This window comes from Xenopus laevis, chromosome 3S (assembly GCF_017654675.1).
Source record: "Xenopus laevis strain J_2021 chromosome 3S, Xenopus_laevis_v10.1, whole genome shotgun sequence".
NCBI classification, from domain to species: Eukaryota; Metazoa; Chordata; class Amphibia; order Anura; family Pipidae; genus Xenopus; species Xenopus laevis.
Genome location: NC_054376.1, coordinates 7,944,970 through 7,956,993, shown reverse-complemented (window position 1 = coordinate 7,956,993; position 12,024 = coordinate 7,944,970). Strand labels below are relative to the sequence as shown.

The following is a 12,024-nucleotide window of genomic DNA, read 5'->3' as shown; positions in this document are numbered from 1 at the left end:
GATGTTTTTGGACATAGGCACTTTTTTTAAAATTGTGCTTTGTGACAGTGGCGTAACTAAATATTACTGAACCCTGCGGCAATTATTTTTCAGGCCACCAAATTGAAAATTGTACAATGAAATTGTTTGGGAATTAGGGCCTCATTGGCCCCTCCTAAGTAGTTACGCCCCTGCTTTGTGAGGTTCTGGACATACCATAACTGTATGGTACTTGTCTCTCCAGACCTGGAGCAAACTTAGGAACCGAGGGGTTGGTCTCTGGCCTTTGTCAAAAACAATGGGAGGAAGGTCTGGAACAATGGCTTTTTATTTCAACGTTGAATCGGCAGGTTACTAAGAGACACGTTAGGAAAAGTCTGCTTTGGGTGATATGGATTGTATGAATCTGGATACTATGCGGTAGATTCTATGTAATTTCATTCTGGATGCTTGGTTATGTGGACTGTATATCACTGGGTGGACTATATTGGTGGGCTATATATATATCATTAAAGGAGAAGGAAAAGATGAATTTACTTGGGGGGTGCCAAAAGTTAGGCAGCCCCAAGTGATTGCATATACTTACCTAACCTAACTTTTGGCACCCCCAAGTAAATAGGCCTTTCCTTCTCCTTTAATGGATCGGTTACATCAAATTGTCTTTTTTAAAAATTCATTTGTATATAACAAAAAAAGACAGCAAGACATATGTAACGTTAAAAACAGGAAAGGCGACAGGGCGACAATCCATTGTGTGGCGCTCTAATTCTCCTCCCTGGCTATCTCCTATAAAAGGCAGGGAGAAGAAATTGAGCGCCGCACGATGGATTGTCGCCCTGTCGCCTTTTCTGTTTTTAAAGTTAAATATGTCTTGCTGTCTTTTTTTGTTATATACAAACGAATTTTTAAAAAAAGACAATTTGATGTAACTGATCCATTAAAGGAGAAGGAAAGGCCTATTTACTTGGGGGTGCCAAAAGTTAGGTTAGGTAAGTATATGCAATCACTTGGAGTTCCAGGAGTTCCAGTAAGTTATTTCTTAATAAAGACTTTGCAACTTTAAAAAGTTGAATATGTCTTGGTGTTTTTTTTGATGTTACTGGTCCTTTAAGGTGGATTTCTAGTTTGGTTTTGTTTGATTTTCTCTTATCCACGAAAGAAGCCAAAGCACAACATGTAAAAAAGGAAATAAATGCACCGATCTGCTAAATTCCGTCTCATAGAAAGTCAAAGAAAGTAGAAGTGAAGTAAGGAAAGTAAAAGGCACCAACTTTCTGCAATCACTATGTTTTTATTTTCGTTTCCTGTTTATTGCTAAATGCCATTGAGTAACAGCAATGACTATCTCTTATTTCTGCTGTGCCAATAAGCTTATAGTCTCTCTATTAATAATACCAGGGTTCCTTTATCAATGCTACAGCTATGAAAGCTGGAGAGGCAAGAGATGTCCATGGAGGGAGGTCTTGCAGTCATGACATTTGTCAAAGTAATCTGCTCCTTGCACCATTTTAAAAAGGTGATGCAGGGGGATGCAGAGGAGCACAACAGTAGCCACCGGACCCATTCATAATTCCATGGTTCCCTGCATTTGTTAAGTGAGTATGCCTCATCAGATGCAACTCTATGGGGCAGATTTATCAAGGGTCGAATTTCGATGTAAAAAATACTTTGAAATTCGACCATCGAATTGAAATACTTCAAATTCGAATAACGAAGTCAAAGTATTTTTCACCGACTTCGGCCATGGAACGATCGAAGTAAAATCATTCGATCGAACGATTAAATTGTTCGAATCGAACGATTTTAGCGTACGATCGAACGATTTTACTTCGATGTGTGAAGACTTAGAAAAATGGTCTAGAAGGTCCCCATAGGCTAACATAGCAATTCGGCAGGTTTAATTTGGCAAAGTATTGAAGTCGAAGTTTTTTAAAAAGACAGTACTTCGATTATCGAATATTCGAATATTCGAACGATTTTACATCGAATTCGAAGTAAATTCAAAGTTGTAGTATCCTATTCGATGGTCGAAGTATCCAAAAAATTACTTCGAATTTTTTTACTTAGAAAATTCCCTCTAATTCACTTCGACCCTTGATAAATCTGCCCCTATGTCTACTCCATAGCTACATAGTAAAATTGGGTTGAAAAAAGACCTGGAGGCAGATTTACTAAAGGACGAATTGTCGCCAGCGACCGCTTTGCACACATCGCACCACTTCGCCAATCGCAAATTCGCTACCACTACGCTAATTCACTGACATGCGAAGTTGCGCCCTGGGCGCCGAACGCTGGGGACTTTTCACTATCATTACTTCTGCAGTGCGAGCACTTTATAGCGAAGATGCGCAAGCGTTCGTTTAGGCCTAGCGAAAATTCGGTAGTGATCTTGCACTTAGGTCAATTTGCATACGGCGGGTAATTTAAAGTTGTATGGACGTCTTTATTATGTTTTATTTATGTTGATGCAAATGCTTGAAGTTACCACTTTTTATTACACATGTCCAGGGAACCTTAATAAAGACAAGAGAGTTAATATAATGCCCTACACATGAGCCCACTGTAAAATTAATGTTCCATATGTTTGAAAATGTATAGGGAAAACCGGTTACCCATAAAAAGTTTGTCAGCCAAAAAAAGTCAGGACTTTTGCAGGCTCTTCCGCTTCAAAAAAGGAAAAGCGTATTTTGAACTTTGATGCATTTTCGGCTCACAGGATATGACCGAAGATTTAGGAAGATTGAGCGGCTTTATAGCACTTCACCTGGTCTGAGGTTCAGTAAAATCTGCATTTCAGTGAATTTGCGGAGTAACGTCCATTCCCCAGAGTGAAAAGTCGCCTGACGATAGAGTGCGAATGACCGCTAGCGATGGTCCCGTTCGCTAGCGAATTGGCGCCTGCGTCTGATAGTGAATTGTAGATGTCCCTGCAGGTGGCAATGCTGGCGAAAAGTCGCTAGCGTTAGCCACTTCGTTCTTTAGTAAATCTGCCCCATGTGTTTTTGGTTGTCAGGTTTGGTGACCCTGGAAACCAAATAACTTTTTAAGATGCAGCCTGGAAATAGTCAGACCAGGGCTGCACATCATTCAAAAAAAACATACTAAATAAGCAATAAAACCAGCTGAAACACTGCTCGTATAAGGGTTAGTTTTTAGGTGAACTTCTCTTTTTACATTTTTGTTGATGTTGTTAATATTCCCAATTCCGACTATTTGCTTCCTGTGGATATATTAAGATATACATGTGCTATTTATAGTTCCACAGCCAGAGCTAAACACTGACTTGTTATTCCAAATTGAAACCAATAGTCCTATTACTGTAGTTGGAGTAATTCATCCCTTTCTTTGATGATAGTGAGAGTCAATAACACTTATACAGAGCTACCTATTTCCTGCCTTATCGGGTTTAAGTCTAATTAGCAGTATTTACAATCTTCATGCAATCAGTCTTATCAATTCTCCTCCCTCGCTCCTACAAAGCATTGCCACATGGGATGCTCTTTGATCAAAGAAACTGCCCACGTTTCACAAATGGGTTCAATTTATTAGCAACATCATTGCTCGCTCTGTGCTAAGAGCAGAGACACACGGTCAGATTGGGGGAGATTAGTCGCCTGGCTACAAATCTCCTCTTCTTCGGGGCGACTAAGCTCCCGAACTGCCTTCCCGCCGGCTAGAATGAAAATTGCAGGCAGGATGGCACTTGGAGCGATTTGTTTTCCGAAGTTGCCCAAAGTTCCCTTGTGAAGCAACTTCAGAAAACGAAGCTCTCCGAGTGCCATCCCACCTTCGATTTTCATTCTAGCCGGCGGGAAGGCAGTTCGGGAGCTTAGTCGCCCCGAAGAAGAGGAGATTTGTAGCCTGGCAACTAATCTCCCTGAATCTGACCGTGTGTCTCTGCCATTAAGGTATTTTGTTTAGAAAATTATTAAATACATTATAGCCTTCATATCTATCTATATTGCTCTCTATTTTTTAATATTAAGATAAGTAGAACCCATTTTAATTTACTGTATATGAGGCATGCTTTGATTGAGTGTTTGTTCATTATAGATCTATATATATAGGTTCAGTTGTTCTGTTTCTTGTGCCATAATTATGCCAAGTAAGTTAATCTCACATAACAACTTTTTCGTTAATGTAGATGTTGTCAGTGGTGTAACTAGAGGGGCCCAGCGCACTATGATCCCCATCCTCCCACCCACTTCCTGCCTCCACCCACTTCCCTCCCGGACTTTGCCCACTCCCCTACCCAGACTCCGCCCATTCAATACCCAGACTCTGCCCACTCCCTGTCCTGTGCCAACAAGCTCTGCTTCCCCACCGCAGGTAAGACAGCAGCTGGGGAAGGGGGGAGTTCTTGTTGGCTATAGAAGAAGCAGACCCAACAGTCTGGGCACCCCTTTTCCCCAGGCTCCCCTGCCACTGGATATTGTCCTTCTCTCCAATCACATTTAAAAACAGATCTCCAAGATAGATTAGGAACAAGGCTACCTATGTATCTGCATCGGTCCCACCAGTACTTGGAGTCCCACTCACAGGAAAAGTAGACATGCTCCTGGTTGGTAATTACCGCCATAGAGCAAAAGCCCAGAAGTCAAGTGGTCAGTCATGGTGGTTATTTGACTGGATTTCCTTTCTGTGGTTAGGGAGACGTAAGGGGGACCTCATATAACCCAGTTCTGTCTCAAAATACATTTCTTCACACTCTCAATGCTCTTGATCAACACCTGTCTGCTTCTTTCATAAACTCACCCCTTACTAACTCCAAGCTTTTTCTCAAGCGTTGGCCTATCTCTGGAATTTCCAAAATAGACAGCAGCACTCCCATATCACAGTAAAACCGCCTTTATTTCAGAATTACATCTGGCACAGCAACGTTTCGGACCACCTGTTTTTTTTCAAGCTGACAATCAAAATGCTATCTCTGGAATTACCTAGTACAATGTCTAGCTCTCGTCACTCAAACCCTTCAAACACTCCCTAAAAACCCACCTATTGGTGGAAACCTATATCGTATCATAAAAAGTATCATTGATTCTTTCCAACAATCTTTTGTAAAGTGTTCCACATCCCTTTAGACCAGTGATCCCCAACCAGTGGCTCACGGGCAACATGTTGCTCATCAACCCCTTGGATGTTGCTCTCAGTGACCTCAATGCAGGTGATTATTTTTGATTTCCTGGCTTGGAGGCAAGTTTTAATTGCATAAAAACCAGGTATACTGCCAAACAGAGCCTTGTGTAGGCTGCCAGTTCACAATAGGCAATTATTAGCTCTTATTTAGCACCCAGGAACTTTTTTATGCTTTTTCATGCTTGCATTGTTCCCAAACTCTTTTTACATCTGAATGTGGCTCATGGGTAAAAAAGGTTGGGGACCCCTGCTTTAGACTGTAAGCTTTTGCTTTCAATCTTCTTCATTCTATAACCCTTGTTTCATAATTTGCATTATTTATTGTCAGTGGCTTGCTATAATATTATTGTAAAGTGCAAATGCAACTAGTTGGCACGTTGTACATAAATAAACAAAGATGAATCTTAATTCTGGAATGACTGACTATAACCAATGGCATCACATGACTTTGGCTGAGGTCCCAACACGTGGACCAATCGTCAGTTGCGGTGTATGGTATATCCTGATCAGATTGTGGTATGAATGTCAAGCTACGAGGCAAGAAGAAGAATTGGCAGACGAGCTAGATAAAAACAGGCACACTCATATTTCAGATAAAGACCAATTGTAAAGTTAGTGGAAATAACCACAGACGTCTTTCACTTCTGAGGATCTCCTATAAAAGTGGTCTTCAAATTTTAATTAATTCAAACAAACATCCATTGATGAAAAAAATGTTTACATCTGTATAACACATACACAAGACGCATTGTATGAACCTTTCAAAGAAACAAAGGAAGACTTAACCTAGATCCAAAAAAAAAATTTGGCTAGGGCAATGGGATCATTATTACTGGCCAGCCATCCACTATATTTATAAAAATGTCCTGCGTTTTATATTTAATTGCCAGTAAAAATAAATAGATGCAAGTAGCTATTACAGATAGAGAAAGTATGTGGCATTTATTCAACCTGAACTTCCCCCCCTTTTTTTTAAATGTCTCATTAAAAAGTCGATTTCCCTATAAGGATAAGGATTCCCATTGGCTTTTCCAGGAGGGGGTTTATTTAGGCATCATACATGGCTCAGTAGAATGAAAGTAGAGTAAAGTCAGCAAATATCTTTTAGCTTTTAATTTAATAAAGTGTAGCATATTTTCTACTATATAAAGTCAAGTATACAATGCTGATACAGATGTGATATCAATGAGGGTGTATTCAGCCATCAGAGAGGACAATGTGTGACATTCATAAATCTGACACAAGATGGAGCTGTGGAAAAGAAAATGAATGAATATATTTAAAGCCGTCCCTTATTTCACCATGACAACGTAGTCTACATATTACCTTTTTTTTTAGCTATTTGTATTCTATATTCTTTAAAGTGATACTGTCATCAGAAAACATGTTTTTTTCAAAACGCATCAGTTAATAGGGCTACTCCAGCAGAATTCTGCACTGAAATCCATTTCTCAAAAGAGCAAACAGATTTTTTTATATTCAATTTTGAAATCTGACATGGGGATAGATATTTTGTCAATTTCCCAGCTGCCCCAAGTCATGTGACTTGTGCCTGCACTTTAGGAGAGAAATGCTTTCTGGCAGGCAGCTGTTTTTCTTTCTCAATATAACTGAAGGAGTCTCAGTGGGACATGGGTTTTTACTATTGAGTATTGTTCTTATATCTACCAGGGAGCTGTTATCGTGTGTTAGGGAGCTGTTATCTGGTTACCTTGTTCTGTTGTTAGGCTGCTGGGGTGGGGGGTGATATCACTCCAACTTGCAGTACAGCAATAAAGAGTGATTTAAGTTTATCAGAGCACAAGTCATATGACTTGGGGCAGCTGGGAAATTAACAATATGTCTAGCCCCATGTCAGATTTCAAAATTGAATATAAAAAAATCTGCTTGCTCTTTTGAGAAATGGATTTCAGCGCAGAATTCTGCTGGAGCAGCACTATTAACTGATTCTTTTTGGAACATTTTTTTTCCCATGACAGTATCCCTTTAAGGTTTTAAAATGTAACATGTTGTAAATGTCCCCTGAAGATACCCAACAGCAACCAAGGAAGAAGAATTATCTTTTTTCCCCATGAGCCACATTATAAATATAAAAAGGAGTTGGGGAGCATATGAAAAATAAGGGATATGATTGGCTAGTGGTGGCCCCTATGTAGACTGGCAGCCTACAGGATCCTCTGTTTGGTAGTACACCTGGTTTTTCTGCAACCAAAACATGCCTCAAAGCCAAAAACTAAAAAATAACCTCCTGTTTTTAGGTCAATGGGAGCAACATCCAAGGGGTTGATTGAGCGACATGTTGCTCATGATTCACTGGTTGGGGATCACTGGTTTAACATTGTTCAGCAGCTTCAGTCCCAACTGAGCTTGCTCCACGCTAATATATCCGATTGTAACAGTTTAGAATTGAAGATAAATGAGTTTAAATGAGGAGGAAAATGAAAGTAAACATACATTTTTTTAAAACATACATTTTTAGAAAATGAACCAATATATAATAATATATAATATTTCCAGTCTGTAGGTGCCGCTGATTTGTTCAGCTAAGGAGAAGAGCAAACATTTTATGCGCCTCACTAAGTCTAAAACATACTTCAGTTGTAATAGTTCTCTCCTTATGTTAACGTGGTTCAGAATGCAGACTATAATAGACATATGTGTAGTATAATATGTATACACTATATAGGCATCGGTACATCTGCCGTCTAACATCACAATACAATCTAAATGTAAACAGTTTATCCTGTCTTTGCTGCAGAAACCACCCTTGACTTCTACACTTCTGGCAAGTAGTTATGGGCGAATTGGGGGTGTTTTGCTTCGCTGAAAAATTTGCAAATTTCCCGCAAAATTCGTGAAACTGAGGAAAAATCGCGAAACGGTGCCGGCGTCTCGTTTTTGACGCCAGCCTCTGTTTTTGTAGCCGGCGTCCGTTTTTTTGGACCCTGGCGCACATTCGCTGGCAAAAATGCGCCGGTGTCCATTTTTTTGGACGCCGGCGAATTTTCACAGTGGTTACGCGAATTTATTCGCCAGCGGAAATTTTTCCTCTGTTGCTTAGTACAGGTGGAATTATGGTGTTTAAAGAGGAAAGTGCCTTTTCCCAAACTGTTGCCACAAAGTAGGATGCACTGAAAATGGAAACGTCACAAACTAAAATAACTAGGGGAGGTGTTAATGAGCAACACAAGAGTTCAGGGCTGAACAAGTAAGTTGTCTGCTTCAATGTAATATCTTACAATTAACTGTAAAATAACCTTATATTTATGTTTTACAGTCACTCTCACATGTGGAGACGAAGTGTTCGGAACGGAAGGTCAACCCGTTATTTTGCCATGTACCTACAAAGTGAGCAGCACAAGTGATATCACTACCATGTGCTGGGGCAAGAATACCTGTCCTAGCTCAAAGTGCAATCAACCTCTCGTTTGGACTGATGGATATAAAGTGACTTTTACATCGTCTAATCGCTATGAGCTAAATGGTCCCATTCCAAAAGGAACAGTGTCTCTTACCATTAAGAGCGTAACCCTCGAAGATCAAGGGACTTACTGCTGTCGCGTGGAGCATCATGGCTGGTTTAATGACATGAAACTCAACATCAGACTAGTGGTGAAAAAAGGTGAGAAAAATATTAATGATCAGTTCGCCCAGTTTACCCGTTAGTAGTATGGTAGTAGTATCTATATTCATGCTGTTTAGAAAATAAAATGTATTGTATCATATTAAATTATATGACCCTACATGGAGCCTAACGCGTTTCATGCTTACTTGGCACAATCATAGGCAAATTCCAAAAAAAACAAAACACATGTCCACATACACATATATATATATATATATATATATATATATATATATATATATATATATATATATATATATATATATATATATATATATATATATATATATATATACACACTTTCAAATAAACCCTCCCATTAGTAAAACCAATCACAATCGGGCGAGGTCATTCTTGTATCAACAGCTCATTAAGGTATCCCAGACCTGCCCTTCAGCTATAAGATCATTATACCTATTTAATTTGAAAAATCCATGTTCAAGGGTAAAACTGGAGCAATATAAAACCATGACAATAATAAATATCAAGTACAAATATATTCATAATACAAAACAAGTCACATGGAATATAAAATTCATTCTCTAAATCAAAAAATCCAGTATAAAGTAAAAGTATCTCCTCCTCTAATACCAGTTCAATCGCCTGGACTGGAAAGTATTTTAAAGGATAAGTAGACCTTTAAAATAAGTGAATGTAAAATTGATGAGAGTGCTATTCTAAGTATTTTTCTAATTGACATTCATTATTTATTTTCTTTTTATTCCAAGATATTAAGGGATACATGTGCTGTTAATATGAATTAATTTTGTTCCAACGGCGCCACCTGCTGGTCAGTTTCTGACCAGTCTGACCACCAAGTAGTCAAGGAAGAAAGAGGCTTAGAATAACACGCTCATCAATTACATTACATTTACTTATTTTAAAGGTTTACTTATCCTTTAAGTCTCTATTATTAAATTCCATGGCGTGCCTGGTGACATTGGTCTTGTTGCAGTGCTTAATATTATTAATTTGGTTTATATGTTCTCTAATTCGTTCTTTCAAAGACCGCATATTTGACAGGTTACAAATGAAAGACAAATTTTTGACTCACGTTAATTTTTCAGGGTGAAACTTGGCGAAAAATTTCACTCATTACTACCCATTAATTTACCCATGATCACGTCCTCATCCATAACCCTGAGACACTGTAGCACTGTGGGCAATGGATGCCCCAATTATAAAGTGGTCATTATCGCTCCATAAACCATATTGGGAAAGAGGTGTTTAGATGTTGAAGTTATAGTATGATTCCGGTTATTCTCAGGACATGGGAATTTCCTATGAAAATTGAGAATAGGTTTGCTCTTAAATTGACCCATAATTTTTGACCGCAAGATCATTGATCCTTCTCTTACCCGTCTCTACAACCCTTCCACATTATTGGCCATGATGTAAGTTATCCAGTAGTGATAAGTCTAAAACAACATGATTTGTTGAGCCAATCTGAAAACCTTTCAGGGTAAAGTCGCACCTGGAGATTCGGGGGACATTCAGTCGCCTGGAGACTAATCGCCTCTTCTTTGGGGTGACTAATCTCCCCGAAAAGCTTCCCCCTGTCTTCCGCCTGCTAGAATAAGAAAACACCTGCGGCATGGCACTCGCGGCGATTCATTTTCCGAAGTCGCCCTAAGTTTCCTTGTAAAAACAAAGCGCCGCGAGTGCCATGCCGCAGGTGATTTCTCAGAAGAGATCTCCCCGAATCTACAGGTGTGACCTTACCCTTTAGAGGTCATCCTAGTGGCTTCTTTGGATGAGCAGTAAAACATTTTCAAGATAACAACAAGTTGAATTACTTTACACTTATCACCAGGATCGCCATCAGAAATCGCAGGGCCCCATACGAAAAAATTTCCTGGGCCCCTGGGCTGCGTCCACCGCAAGCCCCACCTACATTTCCGCCCTCCCCACCCCACAGGTCTGCCCCCACCACACAGTAAAAAAACAAAAAAAAATATTGGTGGCTATGGTTCCCACATGTTAATAAAAAATAAAAAGATATTGGTGGTCAGGGCCCCCCATAAACAAACATTTGTGCCCAGGGACCCCCATTAAAAAAAATTGGTGACCAAAATTGGTGGCCAGCCCCCCCCCCCCCCATTATAAGAAAATTGGTGGCCAGGACACCTTAAACATACATGCCTTCCCGAAGTCAGCAGCTCTCACAAAGATGGGGGGCCCGGCTAATCAAGTAAGTGTGGCGTGGCAGGGCCCCCATTACCCTCAGGGCCCCCTACAACTCTCCCTCCTGTCCCCCCCCTGATGGCGGCCCTGCTTATCACCACCAGATACCTTATATCATGACCTAAATCAATGAAAGTGGGTGAGGCCAAGGCAATGAAAAGGATTTAGAGCTTGGTGAGGATGGAAACCTGCATAGACTCAAAAAATTCTTGTATATTGTTTTTAAAGTGTTTAACAACAAAAACGCTCATGCACGTTGCCAATTTCAGAGACTGATGACTTTCTTTTTCAACATTAGCTCCTGTAACTACTAAATCAACAATAACTACATTAAGGACCACTACTGAAACCATAAAGCCATCAGCTAAGCCAACAACGATACCAACTACCACATATGTTCCAACCACTGGTAATTTCATAACTGAACATGAAGATCATCACACCACAGGTAATATTTACTCTCAAATGGAGACTACATATAAAACTGACTAACGATTAGAAGTACGATCGTACGAAATCCTTTGACTTCGAATGTCGGACTACCGTGTTCGATGGTCGAATTTCTAAATTGTTTTCACTTTGAAATTCGACCCTTGATAAATCTGCCCCTACATTATATTTTTATTACTTTAATACCCTTTTATTTTTTGGTGCTACTGTTCCTATAATAAACAAGTTGAAAAGCAAATGACTAAGTACAGAGCTACTCCACTTATGGCCTTGTTGTTTTTAGATTACAGATACAGTATTTCCCATCAAGACCCAGAGGAGAATATTTATTTCTAAACATACCAATGACGGCTTTCTCTTGCAAATTAATCATGGCAACATTTAATTACCCAAATGGCAATAATAAGCAGATGCTTTGCTAAAAGCTTGCTTTTACATTTTTTTCTTGAAGGGTCTTTTAATATACTTTTTTTTGTATTTGTGTTTGATCTTCTACTTTATCACAAGGTGTTGAGCAGAGAACAGATTCCAGCACTTACACTTCCCCTGGCATTGCTCTGCTTACCACTTTATCTGCTCTTGCCAGCCAAATCACTGGCCTTGAGTACAGAGCTTAAGTCAACTACCTCATTGAGTTCAGGTAATATATT

At 39.5% G+C, this 12,024-nt stretch overlaps 1 protein-coding gene and 1 long non-coding RNA gene across 5 annotated transcripts in view; one reads left to right on the top strand and one right to left on the bottom strand.

Annotated features, from left to right (window-relative positions):
• The window catches only part of LOC121402099, a 61,123-nt gene that overhangs the window by 26,200 nt on the left and 22,899 nt on the right, over positions 1–12,024 (bottom strand). The window lies entirely within an intron of this gene.
• The window catches only part of LOC108712262 (hepatitis A virus cellular receptor 1 homolog), a 36,577-nt gene that overhangs the window by 4,130 nt on the left and 20,423 nt on the right, over positions 1–12,024 (top strand). For all 3 annotated transcript variants that reach the window (XM_041587978.1, XM_041587977.1, XM_041587976.1), the window contains exons 2-3: positions 8,393–8,737; positions 11,223–11,372. In XM_041587978.1, coding sequence (XP_041443912.1) covers positions 8,393–8,737; positions 11,223–11,372 — 495 coding nt within the window. The remainder of the gene's footprint in view (positions 1–8,392; positions 8,738–11,222; positions 11,373–12,024) is intronic.